The sequence below is a fragment of the Brassica rapa genome, chromosome A01 (genome assembly GCF_000309985.2).
Source record: "Brassica rapa cultivar Chiifu-401-42 chromosome A01, CAAS_Brap_v3.01, whole genome shotgun sequence".
Classification (NCBI taxonomy): domain Eukaryota; kingdom Viridiplantae; phylum Streptophyta; class Magnoliopsida; order Brassicales; family Brassicaceae; genus Brassica; species Brassica rapa.
Window position 1 is genome coordinate 1420884 of NC_024795.2, and position 27560 is coordinate 1448443.

Here is a 27560-nt window from a genome sequence, read left to right on the forward strand (position 1 = left end):
TCTTTGCGTTTTTCTCACAACCATAATAAGTGTTAGTGTAAATGAAGACAATTAGGAAAAGACGCCGATGATCCCGTGATAGTCTTTAATTAATCGTTTTTTCTTTTGAAACGTGATTTGATAGTGATATGAAGAAGATGGCTCCTAATTTTAATCTTATATTTCTGGAAATTTAGGCTACATCGACCATTATATCAACAGTTGGTCAAGTTTGTCATACTATATTTTAACTGGAAGAGTCAGGAATTATTCATGAATTCTCAAAGTTATCATAGTTAAGAAACGGCAAAGCTTGGCGACCAAGATAAAAGAGATCAGTCACTTTCAGTAAACGTGTCCAAGAATATTCAACGTTGGTTTTGTCTTATAAATACATAACCTTCACATACTCCGGACCACACACGTTTTCTTATAAACTCCGGTCATGTCTCTCTTAGCGTCCTTCTTTGGTTGCTTCGTTCCAAAATCTGGCTCAAAGATAAGCTCAAGCGATGGTAGTAACTCGAAAGTCATGTCCTTAGAGAAACCAAAAAGCAAATCCAAATCTCCAAGAGCTCCAATGATAGTGTCTTATTTTCCCGTAGGTTCGAATCTTTCGCGTCTGTGAGAGAAGGCCAGAAGATGAAGTGTGTGGGATGTTGACATATTTGTTGTGAAGGCTTTCGTTTTTGTTTTGTTCCTCTAGTCCTCTTTTTCTGTTTGATTATGTATAAATTGTAATAGACCATTTAAATATTTTAATAAATGGCGAGAATTCCATTTCCTATTGTGAAGATGGTTTCGTCGTTGCGTTTGGTCCTAGGCTTGTAGGCTTCCGGTGGTCAGTTTCTAGACAACTGAGGTGGCGGCCACTCTATAGTCTATAGAACCAAATTTGCTTTAGGTTCCTGTATCTCTCAGTTACAACAGTTTTGTGCTTCTCTGGTTTAGAGGTTGACTATGGGTTTTGTTTGTTCTTTCAGTTTTGAGCTTTAAATTTTTATTTTTATAATTTACAAAACTATAAAAGAACATGAAAACCTTTAAAGGAACTGGATAAAAATATATATACCACACAAAAAAGGAAAGTATCTGCTTTGCATTAAACCGGATTGAAATTGTAACGTTCACATATACAAGATAGAAGTGAAGTAGTTGATAGTATCAAATAAAAAGCTCAACAAAACGTTAACAATTAGAAAAATACACAGCCTCTCGAACTTTTCCAAAAAGGGGGTACAGACCAGAATGCAGCTTAGACACTCTGTCCCTCAAGATTAGGCGCATGTTTTTCGCCTTTGCAATCTCTCTATTTTCCATTTCACAAATAAGATAGCAGCCATAAGAACATGCTGCCTAAACTCATAAAACACTAATTCTTGACAATGCAAAGATAGTTTGACGGCGAGTAGAGAGGACAATTTCAAAAGCGGCTAAATGATGGAACCTTCCGAAGCATAAGAGGCTGGACACTTGTTCTCTACTCAATTTCTGAGCTTGCAAAGTTTGCGGAGAAGACAAAAGAAGTGAGACGTTTCAGGACTTATTTGGCATGAAATTTCTTTGTACAAATTTGATCTCTCCATTCCTAACGTGTCACTTAGCTGTAGAGAATTTTTTAATCTTATATACATTAGATTTAGTTTTCCCCTCTAATAACTAAACAACTTTTTCTTACCGTAGACCTTATCGATATACGTCGATGAACCATGTGAAAATATGTGTCTTTCAAAACGCTTTTGTTTTGTAATACCCATAATAACAACTTGATAGGATTAGTGATATGAAGACTATTAGGAAAAGACGACGATGATCCCGTGATAATTGGTCCATTTTAGTCATATATGTTAACAATCAGAAAGTATTCATGAATTGTCAAAGATATCATAGTTAAGATAGGGCAAAGCTTGGCGACCAAGAAAATTAAAGAGGTCACTTTCAAGAAAACGTGTCCAAAGAACATTCAACGCTGATGTTCTCTTATAAATACATACACTTCACATAGTTACCTGATACTAAACCTAAAACATCATCCATCCTATATAGACTCCGGATCACGCACGTTTTCTTTAACACTCCGATGTTCATGTCTCTCTTAGACTTCTTTTTTGGTTGCTTCATTCCAAAATCTGGCTCAAAGAGAACCTCAACCGATGGTAGTAGTAACTCTAAAGTATTGGCCTTGGACAAACCAAAAAGCAACTCCAAATGTCTGAGGGCTCCAATCATAGTGTCTCATTTTCCCGTACGTTCGAATCTTTCGCTACTGTAAGAGAAGACCAGGAGATGAAGTGTGTGAGATGTTGAAATATTTGTTGTGCAAGTCTTTCCTCCTTTTTTGTTTCTCTAATGCTCTTGTTTGATTGATTATGTATAAATTGCAATAGACCATTCAGATTATAAAAACATATATCATTCAGATTTATGAATAATCCGGCAACAAAATTATTTGATTCGTATTCAGGACAAATTGAAGTTTTAACGTGTACATATTAGCAAAATAAATGAACGTGTACATATTTAGAAAATAAATGACAAAACAATACTAGTAATTCTGCTAATCAATGCCAGGAGGAGAGATCACTGTGTGCGAATGTTATACCATAGATTTGTTTTACAGGGGGACACTTATAAAATGGGTCCTAGCATCAACAACGCTTAAGATGTACATGGCGTCCGCATTAGGAGTTTCTTTGGTATTGGTCTATTAAATTTTTTAAAAAAAAAACTTTTTACTAGAACATTTTTACCTTCTTTGGTGAAAAATGTTAAGATTTTTACCTTTTTTTTTTGTAAGATGTTAACTTTTTTACATGGTGTCTGCATTAAATTTTACCAATTTTGTAAGATATTCTATTCGAAAGATAGTGCGAATAGAATATTTTATAAAAATATCTTACATTTTTGTAAGATATTTTCTATTAGGAAGTAACTTCACAATTATTAATATTTTAATGTAAATAGTGAATTAATTTTTTATACTTAATTCGCAATATCTTACAAAATTTTTACCATTTTTGTAAGATATTTTCTATTAGGAAGTAACTTCACAATTATTAATATTTTAATGTAAATAGTGAATTAGGTATAAAAAACTTATTCCGCTCAAAAAAATAAAAAAATAAACAATTACTTCATCTATTATATTGATGTCTTGGAGTAAATTACAAAGATTAAAATTCACTTTTTCTTAAATACACTTCTAAAAATATTAATCTAAAATAATTTAACTAATCATTAAAGAACATATATAATCTAATTAGTTAAACAGATTTTAATAAAGGTAAAATTAACATAAAAAATATTAAAACAATTTATATTTTAAAACAATAAAAACTTTCTAAAACATTAAAACATAATAAAACATAGTATGTCTTTATTCTTTTTTTACCAAAAAATTATAAATTATAAAACAGAAAAAGTATTATATATAACTTTCACATATTGCGTGGCGCCAGGAAAAAAAAAACGAAATCAAGATTATTATTACCAAACACAAGTACAGCTGTAATCTAGACAACAGTTGAATATACGGACAGTCAAGATTCAAAGGACCACATGGTAATTATTTGGTGGACTCTTTAATAAACACGAATTTAATTTAAAAAAAAAAAATCTGAATCGTCGTCGGTCTCTCTCTCTCGTCAAAACAAAAACCCTAACGTTCACAGGTAAAAGCTCCCTCCCTCGCTCTCGTCTGAGTTCACTCTTCCGATTCCTCACGTTTTCTCTGTTCGCAGATCTCTCGAAGATGAAAGGTGGTGAAACCAAAGCTCAATCGAAGAGCACCGATGAAAGGTATATATTCTCCTTTTAATCACTCTCACACACATGGCGAATGAATCTGAGATTCATTTTGATTTGTATTCTTAGATTGAAAACGAGAGGAAAGAAAGCTGGAAAGAAAGCAGCCAAGGATCCTAACAAGCCTAAGAGGCCTCCAAGTGCCTTCTTCGTCTTCCTGTAAGTCTCTCTCAATTGATTAGTATTATTATAGACTTTCTGGTGATTGATTGATTGAATGAAGGGAGGGGTTCCGTAAGGAGTTCAATCTAGCTAACCCTGACAACAAATCTGTCGGAGCTGTAAGTGCTAATCTGAGATTTACAATCACAATCTCTTTCCCATATAGTTGTTCTTAGTTGTTTTGAATATTTGTAACATTTTAGGTTGGTAAAGCTGCTGGAGCTAAATGGAAATCAATGACTGATGAAGTGAGTCTTGTTAAGTTTTAATAGTTTCAAATCATATATATCAATTGTAGTTTTACCGAACTTTGAATGAAACAGGACAAAGCTCCTTATGTGGCCAAAGCAGAGACCAAGAAGACTGAATATACCAAGACTATGCAAAAGTACAACATGAAACTGGTATTCATTCTTCTTGTTGACCTCTTTTTGTCATTTTCTGATGTTAGTCAAATCAAATGTCATGTATGCATCTTTTTTTTTTCCCATCAGGCTAATGGAACTAGCACAGCTGGAGATGATGACTCTGACAAGTCCAAGTCCGAAGTCAACGATGAGGCAGAAGGTGCAAGTGAAGAGGTTTGTACTTCATACTATTTTGAAATATCTCTGTTTATGTTTGCTAGTGTCATAGTGTTCGACACTTGCTTTATCTCATGATTTTGTGTTGCAGGAGGAAGATGATGATTAGGAGATGGATCAACCAGCGATTTGTCTTTATGGAGTATCTTCTGTTGTACTGTTATTAGCTGCTAGTTTTTAGTGACTATTGCTATGCTTTCCCCTCCTTTATGTTAACTGGGATGTATTCGTAATCTTCTTCAACTTCTCATGACAACTTTGAATTTAGCTTTGATCTTTGTCTCTACTCTTTTAAACGATGGTATTATTTATTTGCATGCATCTAATTCCGGCTTCTTTTATGTTTTGCTATCTTATGATTGCTATGTACTTCTGTCTCGAAGGAAATAGTTTTATTTTTCTGGCTCTGTTTGATGGAATATTGGTTTTGTTGATGATCATCCTCAGTGCCAATTTCATCTTCGTATGTCAAGAAGAAAACGATCAGAATTATGCACAAACTCAATTACTACATCACTGAAGCTGTCAAAGTAGACCTTACCTATGTGACTATGTCCAACTCTTCTTCTATTCTTCATCGTCAACTCTAATAATTGTATGTAGTAAAAAATTTAGAAAGCTCTTCGATAGTTTCCTTGGTGCCTTTCTGTATTATCTGTGCGTTTGGATTTAGTTTTGAAGACAAGAAAACAACCCTGCAGGCTGCAACAAACAATATATACAAACATGAATTTAGTTGCTCATCTGTGTGTTATCAAAACGTTATAGAGTCAATGTTGTTTCACCTTTTTCATTGGGAGATGATGTTATCACGCCTTCGTGATAAACTGTGCTATTCTTTTTGTAAACTTGGGTCAAGGATTCCACAAGCCGAACAAAGTTAAGACTCTTCATTACATCTCTATGTTATAAAACGTAGTCAAACTCTCATCATGTTTTATGGAAAGGTCCTTTTGAGGTAAAACTGAGTTGCCAACATGTTATTAAGTCTTACAGTCACTAACTATATCCAAATCAGTATGCTGACTTTTAATCTAGCCATGCAGTGATACAGTGGATTTAATTAATCTCTTGCATTAAGAACATAAATTACAATAAGATGAATAAATACAAAATAAAACATGATAGCGAAGTAAGCATAAAATAAGGTTAGAAGACTAGAGAAGCTATAGGTACACCAAACTCTCCATTCTAAAGGAAGAATCCAAAGAAACTAGGCCATAGAGAATCCAATGGGTATTATTCTGGGTCATCACTCATCACTGACTGTCTCACCATGCAAGAAATAATAAGCTAAACGATTCTTTATAATTAAATTAATAGCTTTGATACCAATTAACATCTCTTAAAACTATTTTGAAAGTGGTATATACTGTTAATGTTAGATCTCAAGGTAGTCAAATAATTATGTCATAATTTGTTTTTTTACTATATTGTTTATAGTTCAGGTTTAAAATTGTTTTCTTTTAATTGTTAAGATTAAATCTTATTACATATCGTTTTAGTAAAAAAACAAAAATAGTTTTATCTATATTTTTTACATATGCGCCCACACAACATACACTCGTAATAGACAAACAAAAGAAAAGGCAAACATGTATGAATATGGACTTTTTTGGCGTTTATGTAAACATTTTGGTCTCGTTGTTTGACCTAAGCTAGGCTTAGCACATGCAAACCTCACTATTTTCTTCCATAATGTTGACAATTAAAAATTACTTAAGACGAAAACATTGTCGGAAGAAAACGACGAGACTAACAAATCACAAATGTTTCTATATTTTTTTCTAGACTACTAAACCATAAACATGAATTAATCCACACAACTTTTTTATTTAAAACATAAATCCACACAATAACATGAATTAGTACCAGAGAAATCATAGGAATTAATTAAAACACCAAAATAAAATTTTCATCTGAATTCAAATGTGTTATTATGATGTGGAAAGGTCGCAATATGCAAGTATAAGAAATAATTTATACGTTCCAGCACATACTATATACGGCATGAGCCATGAAGGTTTTATTTTCATGTTTTTGTCGAACATGCTCACATTTTATTTCGATTTAACAAAAACGACCATGGTTAAACGTTCTGTTACTATTAATCAGAGATCTATTTAACTGGATTTTTGTTTTTGTTTTATACAGTTAATGATTTAGACGATAGTATCTTATTAAAATCTACAACCCGTAAGTGCCCGTGGAACATGGGCGGCGGACACCGACCACCTACAAGTTCTAAGGTTTAGACAACACGTGGAGTCTGTGGCTCCTTAACTTAAAAGTCCTGATGGCTGGCCCACCAGCTCTTTGCATTTCTATAGTATGTTTTTTCTTAATTTTGAACTAGATAATAGGCATTGTAGCTAATACTCTCTATAGAATAATTGTGAAAGATATAACCTGGAATGTGTCAGAACAGTTAGATCGCAACCGCAGTTTATCAATCCACGGAATGTTAGCTAACCGGTCAGCAAACGAGTAAATTAAAGGGTTGTTTATTTCTGTTCTTTTTTTTTTTGCAAAATTTTTATTTCTGTTCTTTATCATTTATAATTGTATACTAATGTACAACCAAAGCTTTCTATGAATAGACTAATTATAATATGCCATGGTGAAAAATAACATAAGAATTTTATTTGTATAACTTTTTGGATCGTATGAGTAAATTAACAGCGTAGTTTATATACTATATAGGTAATGTAAGTGACATTAAACTAAGGTAATAAAAATAAGCAATTATGGAAGTAACTATTTAACTGTAGATATATACATATTTCAAATCAAATTTCAACGGTCATTTTCTAATATGGAAACTAAATAACCATATGATTCAAATAGTTTCCTTTTTATCCACACACTCTTATTGTGAAAAAACCACGTTACCGTTGCTTGAAAATTCTGATCGTTCTTGTTCTCTTGGGTAATCATTGTTCTTGTTCTTGACATTAAATATTAGAATTTAATATAAATTCAGCTCTTTTGTCCTTTTCTGCTTTTATCTTTCCTTCTACTCCCGGAAAAAGCACTGACTCTTCCTCTGTTTGCTTCGTTCACACAGAGACAAAGAGAGAGAGAAGAAGAAAAAGACGAACACTTCTGACAAAAAAGAGATGATGGAGTGGGATAACAATCATCAGCAGCAACCCAATAACCACAACTCCTCAAATCTCCAGGGGATCGACGTTAGTGGCGGCGGCTCCAGCTCAGGAGGAATGTACGTGAAGGTGATGACCGACGAGCAGCTCGAGACTCTGAGGAAACAGATTGCTATCTACGCCACTATATGTGAGCGTCTCGTTGAGATGCACAAAACCCTCACTTCTCAACAAGATCTTGCAGGTCTCTTCTCTCTTCCTTTCCTCTGTTCATATAGAATTGAAAAAAGTTTCCTTTTTTTTTTTGCTGTTATTTTATTTTATTTTTCAGAATTTTGGTTTGGTTTGATTGATTCTTCTGTTTGGTGAAATGGGCACTTGTAAATTCTCTACCTTTATAACACTTAGCAGTTCAAATCTGATGCTTGTACCTAAGATGAATAAAGTTTCAGTTTTTATTTAGCTTCTTCCTCTTCCTCTGCTCATATAGATTGAAAAAAAAAGTTTTATTTTTGCTGTAATTTTAGTTTTTTTTTTAAATAATTTTGGTTTTATTTTATTGATTCCTCTGTTTGGAGAAATGGGCAATTGAAAATTCTCAACCTTTATAACATTTACTAGCCTAATTAGCAGTTCAAAATCTGATGCTTGTGCTTAGAGATTCATAAAGGTTATTTTTATTTACTTAAACTTTACCAACTCTGCTTCATTTAACAGGAGGGAGACTGGGAGGCCTCTATGTTGACCCAACCATTGGTCACAAGATGACAGCTAGGCAGAGGTGGACTCCTACCCCCGTGCAGCTTCAGATTCTGGAGCGTATATTCGACCAAGGCACGGGAACACCCAGCAAGCAGAAGATCAAAGACATAACTGAAGAGCTGAGCCAACACGGCCAGATATCTGAACAAAACGTCTACAATTGGTTCCAGAACAGGCGTGCTCGGTCCAAGAGGAAGCAGCATGGTGGTGGTGGTGGTGGTGGTGTTGGTTCTTCTAACAACAACAATGGTGAGTCTGAGGTGGAGACTGAGACTGAGACGTTGAATGGGAAGAGGAAGATGCCAGAGAGTCTTCGTGTTCTTCCTGATGGAAACAATGGTATTGGGACAACAAGTACTACTAGTCCTAGGCCTGAAGATCTTTGCTTCCAGAGCCCTGAGATGAGCTCTGATCTCCACTTGCTTGGAGTCCTATCAAACCCAAGTAAGTTAGAAAAGATCCCTTTTACAACAAGCTTGTGAGTTGTGTGACTTGATAATAAGAGAAGTTGTTGTGTGATTTGTGTTTTGTAGGGGATGATCATAGCTACAACCTCTATGATCATGTTGAGGAGTATGGCATGTCAGGCTGATGGAAAACTTCTAATGGATCAGAGAGATCAAAGAAATGGATTTCTTAGTCAGTCTTAAAGCAGTTTTAGACTTTTTTTATTATATAATTTTTATGGAATGTTAAACTCTCCTAGAGAGTGTGCTTTGATGTTTTCTGCATTCAGAACAATGTCCTATCTCTTTAATTATAATAAGAAAAAAAAATAAACAGCTTGAGCTTTTACAGTTTCATTTCAACTTAGTTGAAAACATGCAAACCAAGCAAAGCATTGTAATGCCCTTTCTCTATCTCTTCATCCTTCACATTGTGTAAAACCAAAGTCTGTATAACCAAATCCTCCCAATCAATCTCATACCCTCTCTTCCTTTTCTTCTTTCCATCTCCAATCTCCAAAGACAGCTCTCTTCCACTAACTTTATCATCATCATCACAAGGATCTTGCACCGCACCAATCCTCAACTTAGCCGCCTTAATCTTCTCTCTCCGTCTCTCCACCGCATCACACCCCTTTATAAAAGAAACAGGCAAATCATCAAGCCCCACATCTCTCTCCAACACTTCCTTGAGCTTAAGCCTCTGACTCATCTTCGACTTCCCTTTCCACCAATCTTCACACGAAACCATCTGAAGAAACGAGCTCCTCTCACCTTCATCATCATCATCATAACAATACATAGCTTCTTGCCTTAAGCAATCCTTTACTATCTCCTTCAAACAAACCCCATCACTACTTATAACCAACTCATCTCCCCTCTTCTTCCTCATGGACTTGGCTTCCATCAAACCAATCAAAGCCCCTGAATGCTTCACCACATTCTTCACGTTAACATCTCCCGCCCAAGGCAAACCAATCTCCTTCGCTACCTTCACAAGCCTCTCCAGCATCTCCTTATACCGCAACTTACAAGTACACAACGAAACCTCACAATCTCTAGCCAAATCATCAATCCTACACTTCACACCATTCACCTGACAAACAAACGCCAAAACAGCAACAACCAAAGGCATCGGTCTCCTCCCAGTAGACAAAAACCACTTCAAAGAACAGTTCATCAGAAACCCCCCTTGCTTCACAACCCTCTCCTTCTTCTTCCCATCAACACCACTCAGCCTCGGGGAACTACTCGCCGTCTTCACAAACAACCCAACAAGATCAAACTCTCCCATCTCAATCCCTAAATACTCAACCACACGCTTACACATACTCCCAAGCTGATGCAAATCGCACCCAACGACATTCACAATCTCATCCATCGTCAAAACTCCACTCCCTTCCTTCCTCACAAGCGCGTAGCAACACGCGCCGATCAGAACCGAGAACCACTCCCCCTTCCCGAACTCTCCGTCTGTGATCTTCCCGATCATGCGCTTAACCTCTTCGGATTTCTCGCCAAGCTGCAACCTTTCTGTGATGTCGTCGATTAAGTTACCGGCGTCGAAGATCTTCTTGTCTTTGTAAGCGAGGGTGGAGCCTGTGCCGGTGGTGCCCACGCGGATGTAGGTGCCTTGGGGTCCGCTAATGCCGCCGAGCTGGGCCTCGTAGTTGTCGTACTCTTGTAACGTTCCGCATCCGCAGCAGAACGAGTTCCCTGTGGCGCCGTCGCGTTGGAAGTCGGTGCCGTTGCATCTCTTGCAGGGCATGATTGATTGGGAATCGGAAAGTCTCGAACTTTAAATTAGGGTTTTTTTTTTGCGCTCTCCGTCGTGAAGACAGCGGAACACGACCGGAGCGAAGGCGGTTAGAGTTAATGTAATGAAAAATTAGAGTGGATTAAATTACTTTTTATACTTTTCTGGAAACTACAAAAACGGCAAGTAGTTAACTAAATTAAACGGTGCCGTATAAAGTTTTCTGGAAACGGCACATTGTCTAGTTTTTCTTTTGCCGTTTAGCTGATCAGAGTAAAGTAATGAAGAAAAATAGGGTAATAAAGTAGTAGACTACATAAGGTTTTATACTTTTTCTTGAGACTACAAAACGGCAAGGCGTTAAAATCAGCGTTTTTGTTACTAAATATAACGGCGACGTTTAGAGCTTTTGTATTCAGAAACGGCACACAGTCTGGAGAGATACAAAGATTTGCGAGGCTAATGGTGAAATTGGGTTCTAATGCACGCAAGTTGTTCGACTGAAAGCCGCAGAGAAACCGTTTTGCTCTCTGAATCTAGTGAGACGCGAAAGTCTGAATCTTTTTGCTTTGGGTATTGAGAAGCTGGTCTCCTGTGTTTGAGGGCAGGCTTTTTTTCAATGGATAGGAGTAAACGACGGTGATATATATACAATGGTGAGCTCGTCTCTTTCGAGTAAGAGATACACTTACATACACGAAAGTGGAAGTGAGACACGTAGAGGAGCCATTGACATTCACCATGTGATCATCAACAGAAGCAGATCAACTGGCTATGCCCGTCTTATGGGCCTTGCTTTCTTCCTTGTCATTTTGGGGGTCTCTATGTACTCTTTTATTGAAAAGGTAAATGATACGTTTGGGAGATAGTTGTTATTTTAGTTTAGTGGATGTTAGTGCATAGCATGAGGAATGCATAGCGTCTTGTTTCTTACCTTAAGGGATCAATCACAGTGAATGATAAATGGATTATAGTTTGATATTTTCAATTGTTTTTGAGCAATGTGATAATACATGACTAGTTTTGTATAAAACCATGTTTGTTAGTTTGCGTTACTTTAGAAATATTGTTTTGTTGATGTTCTATCTGTATTTCTCCATGGGGTATCTGAAATGGATAATTCACTTGAAACAGGACAATCCAGTTAGAACTCTGTCTTGGAGCTGCCTGTTAAGTGGTTTCTTTGTTGTGATACAAAGCCGGAAGTTAGTCAAGAAAGGTGAGGAGGCTTTGTTACACGGTTTATAGTTTCAACAAATGATATAGTCTTGACATCTTTAAACTGATTTTTTTTCTTACTTGAGTGTTCAGAATCTGTTATAATCATGCCAACCTTCGGGATTCAAATTGAAACTCAATATTTAAGGTACGCTTTTACCGTTAGTTAATATATATTGTCTGCATTCCATGATGACTTAATGATCAGCTATACAGCATATTAGTGGCCTATTAGAGAGGTGGTGAGAGTGGTATTTGTTGTAATTATCATTAGCTATTGTCATCGATGCCTTTACCAATCATACAAGTACTTATGTTTTGTATGTTTTTTCTGCTTTTCAGTGGAAAAACAGTCTCGAGGTTTATCCCTATTGACAAGGTTTTGAAGCCTGTGCTTGTGGAATGTGTCACCCCAGTTACATGTTATTGGAGTCTCTCTTTATTTCTGCGTGGTGAAGAACAGCTTACATTGGTGTTTAAGGTAATGCAAACAGTTTGTTCAAATACATTGTGAGAGAAACTTTTGCTGACAACTTTGAGAATAATTACGAGCTACAGTGATTCAATCTTGGAGCATTGTGTTGTTTCTTTTTTTTCTGACCATTGATTCTAAGTACATTTTCCTCTGTTGTACAGGAACTGCGTCCGTCATTGAAGATGTTGGTTCCCATTTGGAAGGCATTATGTACTCTTATTGGCACAGACCAGAGTGAAATCATCACTGAAGAAAAGCATGTTGTGTCCGGTTAAGCATCTACATGAGATTTCTACTACCACTACGAAGAGATGAACATGGAAGATCCGTTAGACAGAATTTAAAATTTTAAATACTCTACAGTGTTGATTGATATTTATTTGGTCAGACAGTGCTGATTATTACGAATTTACGATGTACTAGTTCCAATAGATTTCTATATTTAAAATGATTTCTCCAACTTTTTGGGGGTCTGTTGAGAAGGAAATGGCACGGCAAGTTGATGGTGAAGTTGACTATGTCCACCAAACAATAGAGCAGGGAATAATGATCACGTCAATGATATGATAGCAAAAACAAATAACAGTAACTTTGATCATATCAAGATTAATTTATATAGAAACTCCGTTCATGCAATTAGAGAACTCTTTCTATTTATTCAGAGAGGGATCCAATAATTTTTGTCCATTATCATGATTCTCTGCGTATATATCATTTATTTTTGTGTAGTTTAAACTTTCTGTGTTGTTTAGTTGAAATCTAGCTAGCTAGGTGACAAACTATAAACAATAAATTTCATAAATTGTTCGAATATTCTTTTTTGAGCTTCTTTAAAATAAAATCATAGGTTCACATTAATCTTGAAAATAAAATAAAATACTAAAAGAAACTCCGTGAATAAAAAAAAAAAAAAAGACATGACGGCCGTTATTATGGTTAGACGGAGGAATGTCTCTCTGACCAGCTGGTGAGTTTTTCTGCGGTTCTTGTCTATGTCATGTAACTTATAAGAGAGACCACTGTTAAAAACAAAAATTAGAAGTGATAATTAAAAATAAATGAAAAAGAGACGAATGAGAGAGAGATTTTGTAGGGGTTTTACATATAAAATAGAATTTGGAATAATCCATATTCTCTCCTTCTTTCTCTCCCTCTGCAAACCCTAAAGTTTCCTTGTCCTTTACTCTCTCATCTGACGAAAGATAGCGTCAAAACTGTGGCAATTCAAAACCGGAAAGGAAAAACAGAAGTAATTGGCTTTCTTCATCTGTCACTCTGTTTTTTTCTTCTTTATATGTGTTTGGTTTGATGTATGATTCTTGTTGTTTCAATTCTGTGTAATTCCCTTTTATATTGATCACCTTATGAAAAGAGTAATTCAGATTGTTCATGTCAAGTTTTGCTCTTCTGTTTTTGTTGCTAATCAATATGAGATTTTTGAAATTGAGTTTATGGATGCCAAATGTGTGTGTTGATGATAGATTTGTGTTCTTCCTGCATAAAGTGTCCATCTCTAAGGAAATGGATTGTTTTGATTTTGGCTGATCTCATCCGTAATTCAGATTAGGGACACTAACTCGTGTTCTGGTTTTGATAGCTGGTTAAAATGGAAACCAATCAGCTCGATTCAGATTCGCATCTCCCTCCTCGAAAGCGACTACTTGCTGAATTCAAGAAACTTAACGGATCTTCTTCTTCTTCTTCTTCCACAACTTCAAACTCAAACGGATCTTCCTCCTCTGCTTCAACCGACGACGTCCACACCCACCTCGACGACTTATTAGCTTCCCGTTTCAACAATCAGTCACCGGAAGAGCTCGCGGAAGCAGCTAGATCCGCCGCCGGTTTAGCTGTTAAAGCCGCAAAGGCCGCGAGGGAAGTGGCGAACGAGAAGGCATTGATTTCCGCAAAGGCGATCGCTGCAGCCAAGAGGGCATTGGAGTTGGTTGATTCTTTCCCCCAAGAAGCATTGGCTGGTTGCAATGAGAGGCCGTCGTCACCTAAGAAGAACAAGCAGAGGAAACATGTCCCTCTTCACCACTTGTATTATCCAAAGGGAGAGTTAAGAGACGACGAAGAAGAGGATTTAGCGCTTAGGCTGCATCGAGCTGTAGACAATAGGTACCCTAATGGTCAAATTAACAAGAAGCAGAAGACGGTAGTTGTAGATGGGAGTAGATTGACCGGTACTGTGAATGACGTTAATGGGGCTGTGGATTCAGACAGCTCGTTTGAGGGATTAGAATCAAACCGGGAGGCGTTCGAACCGGATGAAGTGGATTCAATACCGACACCGTGGAAGGAAGAAAACATTTCATTGGGGAGAAGAAGAGGAAGAGTGAAGCTAAAGAAACTTCCTTTGAGCATTTTGTAATTCTAGGGCTTAAGAAATCAGAACCTGCGTGGATCACACGGTGGATTGAAGTTGTGTCTGAAGAATGTGTAAAGCAGAACAGACAGCCGTACGGTCATAAGATGATCTGGTCAGCATTGCCATTTTCAGTTAAAAAAAACACACATTGTTGTTTCTTTTTTTTTTTATGTGTTTTGAATTTATGTTTTTAGAGAATGTGATGTTTGGATTCTTAGATGGAGAAGAAATGTAATAACGTGATGCACTTTTTGTTAAATGTTATTTTTACTTTTGATTTAATCTTTTTTCTTCTCTGCTTAATTAACAAATACTGTAGTTAATAAGAAATGGGTCGCGTTGCACTTAAAAATTAATAATGAGAAGTGGGCTAACTTTTGAAAATAGTGGGGAAGATTAAGAAAAATTTACATAGAAGAGGGTGGCACGTGAACCACGTGCTGATAAGGAACGTGTGACACAGATCAAACTCAGTCATGCAACGACACATGTGGTCTGAAAGTTAAAACCATCTGGCTATGTTTCTAAAGTATCTGTGTTTGGAAGTGGTAGAACGTGGATACTAAGAGCTTGACTGGTTTCCCCGCTATCACCCGCAAACGCAGCTTTTGCGGTTCGTAGCGGTTGACAGCGTTTCGAAACAATCATACAAACCGCTACAAATCGCTTCAAACCGCTCCGAACCTCTTAAAATCAAAAGCTGCTTCCAGCTAGCGTTTGCGGTTGCGGGCGGTTGCGGGAGGATAATTTTTTTTTCTTTTTTTTTAAAAACCATATAAATACAAAAATAAAAATATTCAATAAATTTTTTAAAATAGAATTATAAAAATACTAAAATATATCTATTATATTTTAATTAATATTATAAAATTTTAAAATAAAAATATTTTCTATAATTTTAAAAATTTTAAACTATAACTTTGAAAATATAATTTACATATTTATTATAATATTATGATTTTTGATATTTTTATAATTATATAAAATGTAAATATTGTTAATTTATTATTTAACCGCTGCAGTATTTGGTAGTTAACCAGTCATAAGTATCCCGTAAACGCACCAATTTCTAACCGCAGAACCAGTCGTACAAATCTCTTAAAACTGCTAGAAACCGCAACCACCCGCATCTGCAAACGCCCGCAGCCGCAACCGCAACCGCTGCGGTTGAACCAGTCAGACCCTTAGTAATGAGTATTTGTTTTGTTCTAGAGTAAATTGTTTTTTGTGCACAAATTTCATTAATCAAAGTTTTAAGTGCTACAACGATTACAACCAGAGTTATGCTCGACGGAACAATAAAACAGTAAAATAATAAAACATTGGATAGAAATATTACAATGAGTAAAATGTTATTACTTCAATACATAAGTTGATATTGACATGTCTGACAATAACATATACAGTATATACATGTATGAATGTGGATGGTTGATTCGAAGAAGTTTATATATGTTGTTCCTTTGTTAAACAATTTAGTCATTCACTCACTAAAAGATAATTCTTTATAAACAACAAATGAAATCAATGGTTAACCAATAAACATAGCTCCCCCACAAATTAAAGAACAATTAAACAAAACAAAAAAATATCAAAATGATTGAAAAAGCCGAATAATAAAAAAAGTGTGAAGGAACTGATTAGTAAATCAATTTGATTACCCTTGCTAGCAATTTCTTGTTTTCCTCGTTAGCTCTTCCATCATCAAAGGTTAGTGATTGTTGCAGTCTATGTTGGGATAAATATGAAATTAGCTTGAGTTGCAAGCTATTCTAGTCACATTGAATTTTAGTTTGAATAAAGTGATTAGGCATGGGCATTCGGGGTCCCAATCGGGTTTCGGTTTTATCCATTCGGGTTTCGGTTTTTCGAGTTTATCAAAATCAACCCCATTCGGGTTATATAAAAGTTCGGTTCGGGACCGGTTCGGATTCTATCGGGTTCGGGTCGGGGTTAGTAAATCTTCAAAGAACCGGTATAACCCATTGTACTTTCGGGTTCGGGTCCCAATCGGTTCTTCGGTTTAAAAATACCTGATTTGTACATATTTTGTAACTAAAACATAAATGATATCGGTTCTTCGGATTTAAAATACATGATTTGTACATATTTTAATAGCCAAAACATAAGTAAAATCGATTCAAAAATAAGAAAAAACATCAAACATGATTATTCAAAATCAAGCGAAAGATAAACATAGTTAGTGATAGAAAGAAAACCATATAAATGAAATCATAAAACAAAAAATAAGTTCTCATGAAATGAGAAACATTATTCAATAAAAACAAAACCAAAATCTAAAAACTTCAGGCATCAACCGCCACATTCCACCATCAACCTTCATGTAACAGATAATTATTTTAGAAGTTCAATAATATCTTAAAGTATTTTGGATACATATTAAAAATTAAGATCATATTTGGTAGAAGTTCTTTTTTGTGATTTTAAATGTTTCGGGTTCTATCGGATATCCATTTAGGTCCGGGTTCGGTTCGGATAATACCCATAACCCAAAATACCAAAAAACAAGATCCATTCGGTATTTATGTCAGGTTCGGATCGGTTCGGATTCATTTTTATCGGATCGGGTTCGGTTCAGATTTTCGGGTTCGGTTTATTTGCCCAGCCCTAAAAGTGATTAGGATATATATGTGATTGTGGTTATCCATATAGGATTAGGAATATATGGTTCCTATATAAGTAGATTCCGATTTGTGGTTATACTTAATGAGTTTTGTGATAGACATTGGTATTGTGTTTTTGAGAGCTTGAGTGATTGAATAAGAATACATCTTATTGATTCATGCGTTTCTATATTTGATATCAAGTCTTGTGAAACAATAGTCTGGACGTGGTCTTCCAATTCAATGTCAATCTCAACAGATTCATCTTCCAGCTGTGAAATGCTTATAGGTACATGTTCAATCAGCAAAAATCACAACAAAATTATTATCATCTATATCATGATTTTACAATTCAAAATATTTATTTGAACCTAAATATACTTATAGGTACATGGTTGACCATCATCTTCTTCATCTTTAACACATTTTGTTATTTTATTTGTAATGTGTAATATGATACTAGATTACTACTTATAAGAGAGAATTGCAAACATTCATTAACCAATTTAAATAATTTGGAAACATCACAATATTGTGCAATTGAATTAGAAATTCAAAATCCATTTCAAAGCAATACACAAATAAATTTTATTTGTTAGTACATTTGTTGTTCACTAGCAAGTTGAAATAATGTTATAATATTTTATTTGTTAGTACATTTATATGCATCATTATAATTTCTAAAGATATCAACTGATGTCGTTAACAAATTCTATAATCAGGCACGCTAATTTTATACTGACTACAAGTAAATAAGCATATACACAATCCAAGTATTAATGAAATTTCATCAGGTAAAATTACAAAAAGTTAGATTCTCTTTTTTTAGAAGGAGTTAGTGGGAGATGAATTTAGGTAGAGTTGATTGATTTAAAGAATCAAGAGATTTGTTAAATTTATAGTGAATTTTAATGAATTTTTTATATTTAAAAAGTCTATGAAACTATTCTATTACAATGATTTTAAGAATCTTGAGGATATATGCAATATTTTGAAAGTTTTTGTTTCATGAATTAAAATGTTAAGAATTCAATATGTTAAGAATTCAAATCCCAATAATCCTGGATTTTGATAGAACTATAGAATCATTAAACTCCACACTTTTTTACTAACAATAGATTGTATATATTATTAAAGAATCATCAAACCAATAACACTTGATTTAATAAAAATATTAGAATCCATTAACCAATAACATAGCAAAGATGGTGTGCTTTTTACATATAGAGATAAAATGATGAGATTTTGATATCACTAAATGTCGCTTAGACATATATGAATCAAATCTCACATGCAAAATCTAGGACATTTAGTGATGATATCATAATCTTCATCATTTTATTAGGTGGAAGGATGAAGCATTTTAACCAAACCAGATGGATAGGATAAGCCCGAGGCTGCTGATTAATAGCCGAGAATCTTGTGATACCTCCAGATCAAGTCCCAATAGGCGAGCTCAGATCTGAGTTTTGATCTCTCTCATAAGAACATGTGTTGGTCAATACATTAATTGACAATGACATGGCTAACAATAATATACATCATGCACGTATGAATCTGGTGGTGCAAAGGAGTGTGTATATATAAATATGATTCTTTGTTAGTCAATTAATTCATTCACTACAAGACAATTCTTCATAACCAACAAATGAAATCGATGGTTAACCAATAATCATAGTTCCCCAAAAAGACCCAAAAAAAAAACAATTAAACAAGACAAAAAAAAGCATAAAAATATCGAAGTTCAAAAAGAAGTACAAGAACAAAGGTGTGAAGGAAAAAAAAAGAGACAAAACAAAAAGACGAAGCTGAGAGTTTCTGTTCACCCTTTGATCTTCAAATTCCTCACTTGGGATTCTACATTATCTGCATCATTCTGTGTACTTACTACATTCATCCACGGATGTTCCAAGCACTGCTGAGCAGTTGGTCGTTTCTCCGGCGCAAACTCCAGAACCGGACTCAGAAACTCAGCAAACTCCTTTGCTTCTCCTTCCGGAAGCTTGTACTTATCCACCAGCAACCGATCCAGCGGCCAATACTTCAACCGCCGGATCCTCTTCAAGTCCCCATGTCTGTCAAAATAGTCTTTAGACCTCGCTCCACCAATAGCAATCTGCTCAAAATCAAACCACGTCAAGAACACAAGAACCGAGAAAAAAGAAACAAAAAAAAAAAACAATTACCTTTCTCGGCATTTTCCCTAAGAGCTCCATCATAAGAGCAAGATGATCCTCATCTTCTCCATAACCATTCCCTTCTTTAGGAGCAAACAGCATATCCCCCGTGACAAGCTCAAACGCCGTGCAACCAAAAGACCACATATCAACAGAGAACGAGTAACCAGACTTTAATATCACCTCAGGAGCTCTATACTGTCTCGTCTGTATCTCTTCAGCAAACTGTTTATCAGCCCAACAAGCGTTACCAAAGTCAACCACTTTGCATCTCATATCAATCCCATCGAGACTCCTCTCACTCTTGGACGATGCCTCTTCACCTAAGGCACCGCCCACCATAGAAACTCTCCTCTCTGATATCTTAGCAACAGCTCTCTTCGCTCTCCTCTTCAGCTTCTTCTCAATCAGATTCATCGTAGAACTACCACCGCCGCCGTTTGCGTTCCCCTCAGGCTTTTCCAACAACGGAGTTAAACCGGATCGAACCGGATCTTTACCAGGGTCAATGGTGGAAACGAGGAGAATGTTTTCAGGTTTTAAATCGGAATGTATCATACCGAGCTCGCGGTGCAAGTAATCCAAACCGGTTAGTATACATCTGCAAATCTCTCTGACTCTGTCTAGCTTCAGACCTTTGTAACGGTTGTATCTGATCAAACGGAGAAGGTTGTCTCCTAGAAACTCGAGCACCATGCATAAGTGCTGCCCGTTGGGACCAGCGTGCTTGAAATGGTCGATGAGACGGACTACGCATTTGGTGTTTTGGAGGTCTCCATCGGCAGCAGCTGAAAGGAACTCGATTTCGTGAAGTGCGGCTTGTGCGAATTGTTGTGCACTCTTCTGAATCTTCAAAGCAACATAGTTCTGCCAACAACAACACATACAAAGTAAAAAAAAAAACATTCTTACGTTGCTACATTATCTTCATATGAATAGCGTCAGTCCTAGGCAAAGCCGAATGAAACATTAGCCTATGGCTCCAATTAATAAATCGACTATAGTCTCCAAAATCTCAGGACCGGCCCTGCTTATGATCAACGATTTGATAACCATCTAGTACTCAATTCATTTTAGAGCAAACAAGTCTCCTAAACTAGAGAGTAGTACAGTGCTAAACTTAGGGATCGATCTGCAAATTCAAAATGAGAATCATCAAAACATGAAGCTAGGATCTTGCATCAAAAAATCTACAGATTGGAATTGTATAAAGGTGGAGCCTTTGGATATGAACACTGTATGTGGAATGTAGTTCGATCTCGGATGAGATTAAAAGAGACTGAGAGAGAAAGAGAGAGAGGTGTGTGTACAGAGGAGAGAGTGTCGAAGGCAAGCCAGACGGTGGAGAATTGACCCCAGCCAAGCTTTCTCTGAGCGATGTAACGACCACCGGAGAAAGGATCGCCGATCCTGACGGCGTGATAACCACCTTTGCGGTAAGAATCGAAGCCTTCTTCTTCTCCTTCTGATCCAGACGAGGATGAACACGACATATCTCTCTGTCTCTCTAGATGTTGTCTGAAAATGAAAATTCCACAGCGACCGATCGTCAAAAAAAAAAAAAAAAAAACTGGATCTTTGGTAAAGAGCTTAAAGAGAGAAAAGACAAATGGCACTGAGATTGCGTGTGTCCCTCAGACCAAACCCACTCTCCTCTTTTTGCTCTTTTCTTTGCTTCAGATTTTCCCGATTTAAACTTTTTGCGTAATTCTCTGTTTTGCCCTTACACAGAGGAGTTTATTTCTCCGGTTGGTCAGGTGTCGTCTTTTTTAATTCTGAAAGGGCCAACTCATTGTGTCCTCCTTGACCGTAGACCGGTTTGGCTCCCAAATTATTAAGAACCGGTCCAAAGGCAATTTTGATCGAGCTAAAGGAACCAACTTTATATATTGCTTTGCTTTACTCTAACTATACAATCGTAATGACTAATGATGATTGCAAAGCTTTGAAACAAAAAAGAGATTAAGAGTACGTTCGTGTTAATATATTTATTAGAGAAAACAAAAAAAAAAGACAACTTGGAGACGGATCGATTCCACTCTCTCACCGCTCAAGCAAATGAAACAATAATTACTCCAAATCCTTAAACAATCTTGATTCCCATGGAATTAACACTGTGTAAAGAGTGGGCCTTTGTTTTTTACTTGGGCCTTAACTTGAGCTCTCTAGTGTCTTTGCTAAAACTTCGGTAATCAAGACCAAAGAGGCCCAATAAAATTAATCCATAAATCGGGAAAACAAGATCAAGGACATGATGTTTTGATGATTCGATCATGTATTTATGACGTGGTGTCCATATTTATTTTGACATTAATGCTTCATTACCTAAAAGTCAACACAAGTTTGCCTACTGAGAAAACGACATGAATCCCTTATATATTAAAATAGAAGCATTGTAATAAATACATTCACATTATAATAGACACGTGGCAGCTTCACAATGATTTGATAATAAATATGCTAACGCGTTCACACTATAATCATAAATGTGTTCACACTATAATTATATTAATGATTTTTTTTTAATATAAAACTCACATACATAGTTCCAATAAAACTCTAGATTTTTCGGTTCGAATAAAAATAGATAACGAATCAAAAGCTAAACTATATATATATTATTTTTATTGTTTACGGATAAAATTGAGCAAAATATTCATAAATTTTGATTCGATTTGTTATCCGTTTTGATTTGAACCAAAAAATCTTGATATTTGAAACTCTACGAAACAAATCAAATACTAAAATACAATATCCAAAAAAGAAACAAATCACTAATACCAATATTTTTATGAACATATATCTAATTTGATATGTTATATGCATATATATATATATATATGAAAAGAATTATATATATATGTTATATATATTATACTTTATATCAGTTTTACAATATAAATTTATTATATTAGGTACTAGAATTAAAAGGTTATATAATGTTTTATTTTTGTAATAAAATGTTATTATTAAATTATTTTTAAAATTTTATTTTATTTACAATCAAATCGAATATTCTTTAAAATTCTAAAACATTTCGGATATCCGAGTCACCGAATATCTAGGTGGGTAAAAATTGAATCGACAAAAATGCTTCCAAATATCCAGATACTTGATATGTGTCCACCCCTATTTACGAATGTAATTTTATTTTCTTTTGATGAAAAAATGACCAATGTCAAGGTCTTTTTTATTTTAAATAAATTTTAATTTTATCTTTCATGTATTATTCTAAACAAAAATATCATTTAATATTAATTAACAATATCTTTATATATTTTTCAATTATTTTTATATACTTTTTACATAAATATACATGTGCACCTTGATGTGAGCATCTTATAACTAATTATTCACCACAGCTGAAGTATCTAATTTTTTTGAAAGTTGAAATATTTTTTCTTAATGTTTCTTTCACTATTGACCAAATTGTAGTTAAATGATTTGTCTTAATAATTTTTTTTTCTTTTTCTTAAACTATTATCTGTTTAAAAACTATAATATGAAACTATTGGTTCGACATGACGACTATCTAAACTTCATAATATAAAAATAAACATATAATATTAATTTTAGGTTTTTATCCGAAAAAACCTAAAAATCAAATGTTTTAACCGAATAAACTAAAATGAATATTAATTTAAAATAATAGTTATATTTTAGAAGATTAAAAACAAAAAAACGTAAAACCTAACTAATATCCAGATTAAACAGATTTATTGCCTTTTTATTAAAAATAACGAAACTAATAATCACATCCCGCGCAAGGCGCGGGTTATTACCTAGTCTTGCGTTAATGAACATGCAATACTATACGCAACATGCGTGAGGCACGACTTTGACTCGTTGCTTTGCATTATTAAACTCTTCAGGTCTCAAGCTGTTTTTTTTTTTTGACAAAACCAGGTCTCAAGTTGTTTTCATGGGTGTCAATATTTTTGTCATACAAATACTCTAGTGTATAGCAATATATGACAAAAGGATAACGGATACACAGCATTTTTATCTTTGTATAGAAAACAAGCAACATGCAATGATGCAAATATAAACCTCTAAGTAGGAGTTATCCAAACCTATGAATTATCAGTGATGTTTTGCCATTCAAGTTGTGTCCCCTTACATGTTATAATTAATGCTTCCAGACTCCATTATTGTTGTGTGTTCTTTTGGTTTCGGTGCGCCAATGTCTTATTCTTTCAATGTGATTCCATAAAAGACGTAAAGACTCGCATCACACGTAAAGATTATTCCATTCCGAGTGTACTTTCAATTTCAGCTTGCTAAGTTCCATCCATCCTCCTTTATATAGCTCAAGACCTGATGAATCTTAAGATATTTCAGCTTACAAGCTTTTGATTTTACTTCTTAGTCTAAAGTTGTTTTATCGAAGTAGAAACCATTTTTTTTTAGATAGCTGGTTGAATTTGACAAAAAATGTTGTTTAATTTAACGTTAAATTTGATTATATTTTTACTAGTATTGCTAAAACCTTCTTCTACACACGTGGACGGTGTTACCAGTCGTTAATTTTATAATATAAAATATTACTCCTACTAACTTGACACGTAGATCCATTACAAAGATTCTGAAACTTGATAGTTATCATTATCAAAGATCCCACCTACATCTAGACAAAATCCAAGATATATATTACAAATCTAAGCTAAAACTCTTAACGGAAAAAAATTCTTTTAGAAAGCAACTGACTTACCTAAACCAAAATAGCTATATCCAAGAGTTGAGCGACTAAAGGAACTAGATAAACAATATGCTAAACCTCCTAATTACCACAGTATAAATGTATTATATTGCAGATGAGAATTTGAAGAAAATTAGGTAACTAAACATTTTGACCAAAAAAAAACATTACCAGTAGTACTGAGAGTTTTTGTTGAAATAAATTTCCCCCTGAGTAACTAAACATTTTGAAAGTTAGCAGCGCATGCTTGATGTGCTTTGTATCAGAACCGGCTCTGAGTATAATACTGGAGATGAAAATTTGAAGAAAATTAGGTAATGCTGAAAGAACTTCGAAATTCAATTCATTGAATCCAACTTTTGAACCAGCTGTCAACAATTCCCTATTGTCCCAAACCACAATCATTTGCCTTTTTGTTTCGAAGGGATTCTTCTCGATGCTAATTAAAGTTAATTGAAATAGAGAAAAGGCGAAGAGAATAAATAAATAAAGATAAGAGTCTAGTCGAAGTAGGTTTAGGTGATAAAGTAATTTCTAAGTTATACTACAGTTATACCTTTTGATAAGGGCTTATTTGCCAAATAATAAAAAAAAAAAGAGTAATTAAATTTTTAGTGAGAAGTTAGATTTTTAATGGTTACAGGATGCAATTTCCCTTTTGATAATGAGTTCGTCAAACTAAACCTATAAAGAGTGCCCACATTAACCCATCTTTTCTCTATTTGGTTTCTTAATAACATACGGCAATTTGATTATTTATTTCTTATTATAGTCAAGGGAATGATTTGGTATACGATTTGGAGACTTCCAAATCTATTTACATCTAAATGGGTTTTAAGAGATAATAATAATTAATTTGAAGATCTTTATATCAGATATTTTAAATATAGTATACTAGAAATGTCTGAAGGAGTTTATGATATTTTGGCGTTCTGTAATTTTTAGTTTTTAAAATCACAGTAAAATAACAAAAAAAAATCAGTTTTTATATGATATTTTGGCGTTTTGTAATTTTCAGTTTTTTATAAATGAGGTACTTTCTGATAACTATTAATTAGTTATTTTATTTAATGATTTTGATAAATTCCCATTTAGTAAAATAACAAAAAAAAAATTAAAAATCCAAATAACCAATAGTACTATATAGTAGGAGTTTGAGCTTTTAATTTTATATCACTATTCTTTTTTTTTTTTTGCAATATCCGTTATTTAGTAAAAGAAAATTCAACGAATAATTTAAATCACCAAAGCCAGATAAAACAACTCAATCTTTTACTCTTTTTTTTTGAAACACTCTCAATCTTTTACTCTAATTAAAGATGTAAGTATGTTTAGCTTTATGTATACTTCAGTCTCGCTTTAAATATTTTAGTAAAGTTGTAGAACTACGTTTTTCTATTCATACAAACTTTTCTACCGATATGACATGATTTAATAATTATTTTTAATTTACTTATCTGCAATTGCGCATGTATGTATATAAGTACAGATGTCTATGTGCTTGTTTCTATTACCAATTGGATCAGATTCTTCTTCCTCTCTGAACAACAACAACAACACAAACTTTTCTCCTTCCTTTCTTCTTTTATCTTTACCAAAAACAACATGACTCGCTCCTCTAGATTCCTCGGATCCGCGGCGGCGCCACCACCGCCGGAAGAAATCCTCGCCGCGGAAACCGACATGATTGTGATCCTCTCAGCTCTTCTCTGCGCTCTCATATGCGTAGCCGGCTTAGCCGCCGTAGCTCGCTGCGCCTGTCTCCGTCGTCTTGTCGGCGTTAATTCCTCCGCCGTAGGAGAATCTCCGCCGCCGAACAAAGGCCTCAAGAAAAAAGCTCTCCAGTCCCTCCCTAAATCCACCTTCACCGCAGCAGACTCTCCGAGCTCCTCCGCCGGAGATGGAGACTCGTCCACCGAGTGCGCCATCTGCTTGACGGAGTTTACGGACGGAGAAGAGATCAGGATACTACCGCTATGTAACCACGCCTTCCACTTGGCGTGCATAGACAAATGGTTGACGTCTCGGTCGTCGTGCCCTTCTTGCCGTCGGATTTTGGCTCCGGTGAAATGTGATCGGTGTGGCCACCACGCTTCCACGGCGGAGAGTCAGATCAAAGATCAGGCTCCTCCTCATCAACATCCTTCACAGTTCACTTCCGCCATTGTTCCTGCTTTTCTTCCTTAAAACTTTTTTTTTTACTTTTTTTATAATTTCGCGGTAATTATCGGCATACTTTATTAATTAACTAGGAATTAGGAATCTTTTAGTTCTTGGAGCTCTATCCTGTCTGTAAGACTGTAACGCTGTCCTGTCCTGAATCCGAATCAGTGAAATGTAGTTTCTAAGTTCGAGATGTTCACAGAACTCGCAGTTCACATAAAAGGTAACATTTAAAAACTAATTTAATTGATTGGACAATATGGGGCACTGAGAAGAGAGTCGGTCATGTGAAGTTGTGAACCCTCTTTGTGAGCAAAAACCCAATAAGGATTAAGGAATGAAGACTATACTTAAAAATAAAATATTTGCAACTCGAAAGTATTTGCATTTCCTTAATTTCTTTCTTTATAGTGTTTTGCAAACTATCTAGTGAGTTCGTTTATCGTTTTTTCCGACAGACAACATTAACTAAATTATTTGTTAAAATGTATAACAGCACAAGTAAATAATACCAACGATTAATAAACGACGTTTAAAAGATTTTTTTTTTGTTTCAAAGTAGATGGATTTTCAATTTTTATTATATGAATTGTTAATTTTTAATATAAATTTATTAATTTTTATATTACTTAACCATCTGTATTTTTTATTTTATTATTAGTTGAATTGTATAATATAGATAATTAGTGACATATTTTCAAAAAAAAAAATTCTTAATTTATATAAACGTTAGTGAAAAACGAATGAAGTAATAAATTAGGAGGATGATAATTGGCAAAAACTGGGAAATTATAAGTCTAGTTTTTTTTTTCAACTTGAATTATAAGTCTAGTTTAGTGTAGGTTAAAAAAAGGTTTGGCTAAAATCTAGTTCGTAGGCAATGTAGTGATTGCATGATAAATAAATACTAGATTTTAACCCGTACGTCCGTGCGTCCGTGCGGATAATATTTTCATTCTATAAATGTATTTCATATTATTAAAAATGTTTTAAATATATAATTTTTATTTTAGTGCTATATATTATGTAATTATATAATATTATTGTTTATATTTATTAACCGGCAATACTAATATATAGTGATATGTCTAATACATTTTACTTTGTTATTAATGTTATTACTTACTAATAAATTTTGAAGTTAACTAAAATAAAATAATAATCTAAAATAATCAAATAGAAACCTACTTCAAAATATGTTTTTCCTTTAATCTATATATTTTGCATATAATACAG

At 34.6% G+C, this 27560-nt stretch overlaps 9 protein-coding genes across 9 annotated transcripts; 7 read left to right on the forward strand and 2 right to left on the reverse strand.

Moving 5' to 3' along the window:
- Positions 1–189: 189 nt before the first annotated feature.
- On the forward strand, positions 190–794 carry LOC103874892. The gene has a single exon (XM_009153346.3). It carries the CDS (start codon positions 425–427, stop codon positions 605–607), a length of 183 nt encoding a protein of 60 aa, XP_009151594.1. The 5' UTR covers positions 190–424; the 3' UTR covers positions 608–794.
- A 1161-nt stretch (positions 795–1955) lies between these two features.
- On the forward strand, positions 1956–2408 carry LOC103874981. The gene has a single exon (XM_009153457.2). The coding sequence runs from the start codon at positions 2060–2062 to the stop codon at positions 2249–2251; it is 192 nt and encodes a 63-aa protein (XP_009151705.1). The 5' UTR covers positions 1956–2059; the 3' UTR covers positions 2252–2408.
- Positions 2409–3520: 1112 nt separating this feature from the next.
- LOC103875070 (high mobility group B protein 4) lies at positions 3521–4864 on the forward strand. The gene is made up of 8 exons (XM_009153557.3): positions 3521–3650; positions 3720–3777; positions 3853–3942; positions 4007–4064; positions 4149–4193; positions 4269–4349; positions 4440–4526; positions 4621–4864. Exons 2-8 carry the CDS (start codon positions 3731–3733, stop codon positions 4636–4638), a joined length of 426 nt encoding a protein of 141 aa, XP_009151805.1. The 5' UTR covers positions 3521–3650; positions 3720–3730; the 3' UTR covers positions 4639–4864.
- A 2601-nt stretch (positions 4865–7465) lies between these two features.
- On the forward strand, positions 7466–9192 carry LOC103875250 (WUSCHEL-related homeobox 13). Its single transcript, XM_009153786.3, has 3 exons — positions 7466–7877; positions 8351–8839; positions 8929–9192. Exons 1-3 carry the CDS (start codon positions 7649–7651, stop codon positions 8985–8987), a joined length of 777 nt encoding a protein of 258 aa, XP_009152034.1. The 5' UTR covers positions 7466–7648; the 3' UTR covers positions 8988–9192.
- LOC103875157 (plant-specific TFIIB-related protein PTF2) lies at positions 9127–10732 on the reverse strand. The gene has a single exon (XM_009153671.3). It carries the CDS (start codon positions 10607–10609, stop codon positions 9206–9208), a length of 1404 nt encoding a protein of 467 aa, XP_009151919.1. The 5' UTR covers positions 10610–10732; the 3' UTR covers positions 9127–9205.
- Positions 10733–11108: 376 nt separating this feature from the next.
- LOC103875346 lies at positions 11109–12752 on the forward strand. The gene is made up of 5 exons (XM_009153893.3): positions 11109–11442; positions 11732–11816; positions 11909–11963; positions 12158–12296; positions 12452–12752. The coding sequence occupies exons 1-5, from the start codon at positions 11251–11253 to the stop codon at positions 12563–12565; spliced, it is 585 nt and encodes a 194-aa protein (XP_009152141.1). The 5' UTR covers positions 11109–11250; the 3' UTR covers positions 12566–12752.
- Positions 12753–13010: 258 nt separating this feature from the next.
- On the forward strand, positions 13011–14943 carry LOC103875432. The gene is made up of 2 exons (XM_009102983.3): positions 13011–13539; positions 13888–14943. The coding sequence occupies exon 2, from the start codon at positions 13897–13899 to the stop codon at positions 14662–14664; it is 768 nt and encodes a 255-aa protein (XP_009101231.1). The 5' UTR covers positions 13011–13539; positions 13888–13896; the 3' UTR covers positions 14665–14943.
- A 3920-nt stretch (positions 14944–18863) lies between these two features.
- LOC103827554 (probable serine/threonine-protein kinase sky1) lies at positions 18864–21738 on the reverse strand. Its single transcript, XM_033276663.1, has 3 exons — positions 20773–21738; positions 19472–20329; positions 18864–19401 (listed from the first exon to the last, which is right to left on the reverse strand). The coding sequence occupies exons 1-3, from the start codon at positions 20953–20955 to the stop codon at positions 19108–19110; spliced, it is 1335 nt and encodes a 444-aa protein (XP_033132554.1). The 5' UTR covers positions 20956–21738; the 3' UTR covers positions 18864–19107.
- Positions 21739–25393: 3655 nt separating this feature from the next.
- Positions 25394–26546, forward strand: LOC103827701 (probable E3 ubiquitin-protein ligase ATL45). The gene has a single exon (XM_009103271.3). The coding sequence runs from the start codon at positions 25635–25637 to the stop codon at positions 26346–26348; it is 714 nt and encodes a 237-aa protein (XP_009101519.1). The 5' UTR covers positions 25394–25634; the 3' UTR covers positions 26349–26546.
- The last annotated feature ends 1014 nt before the right edge of the window (positions 26547–27560 follow it).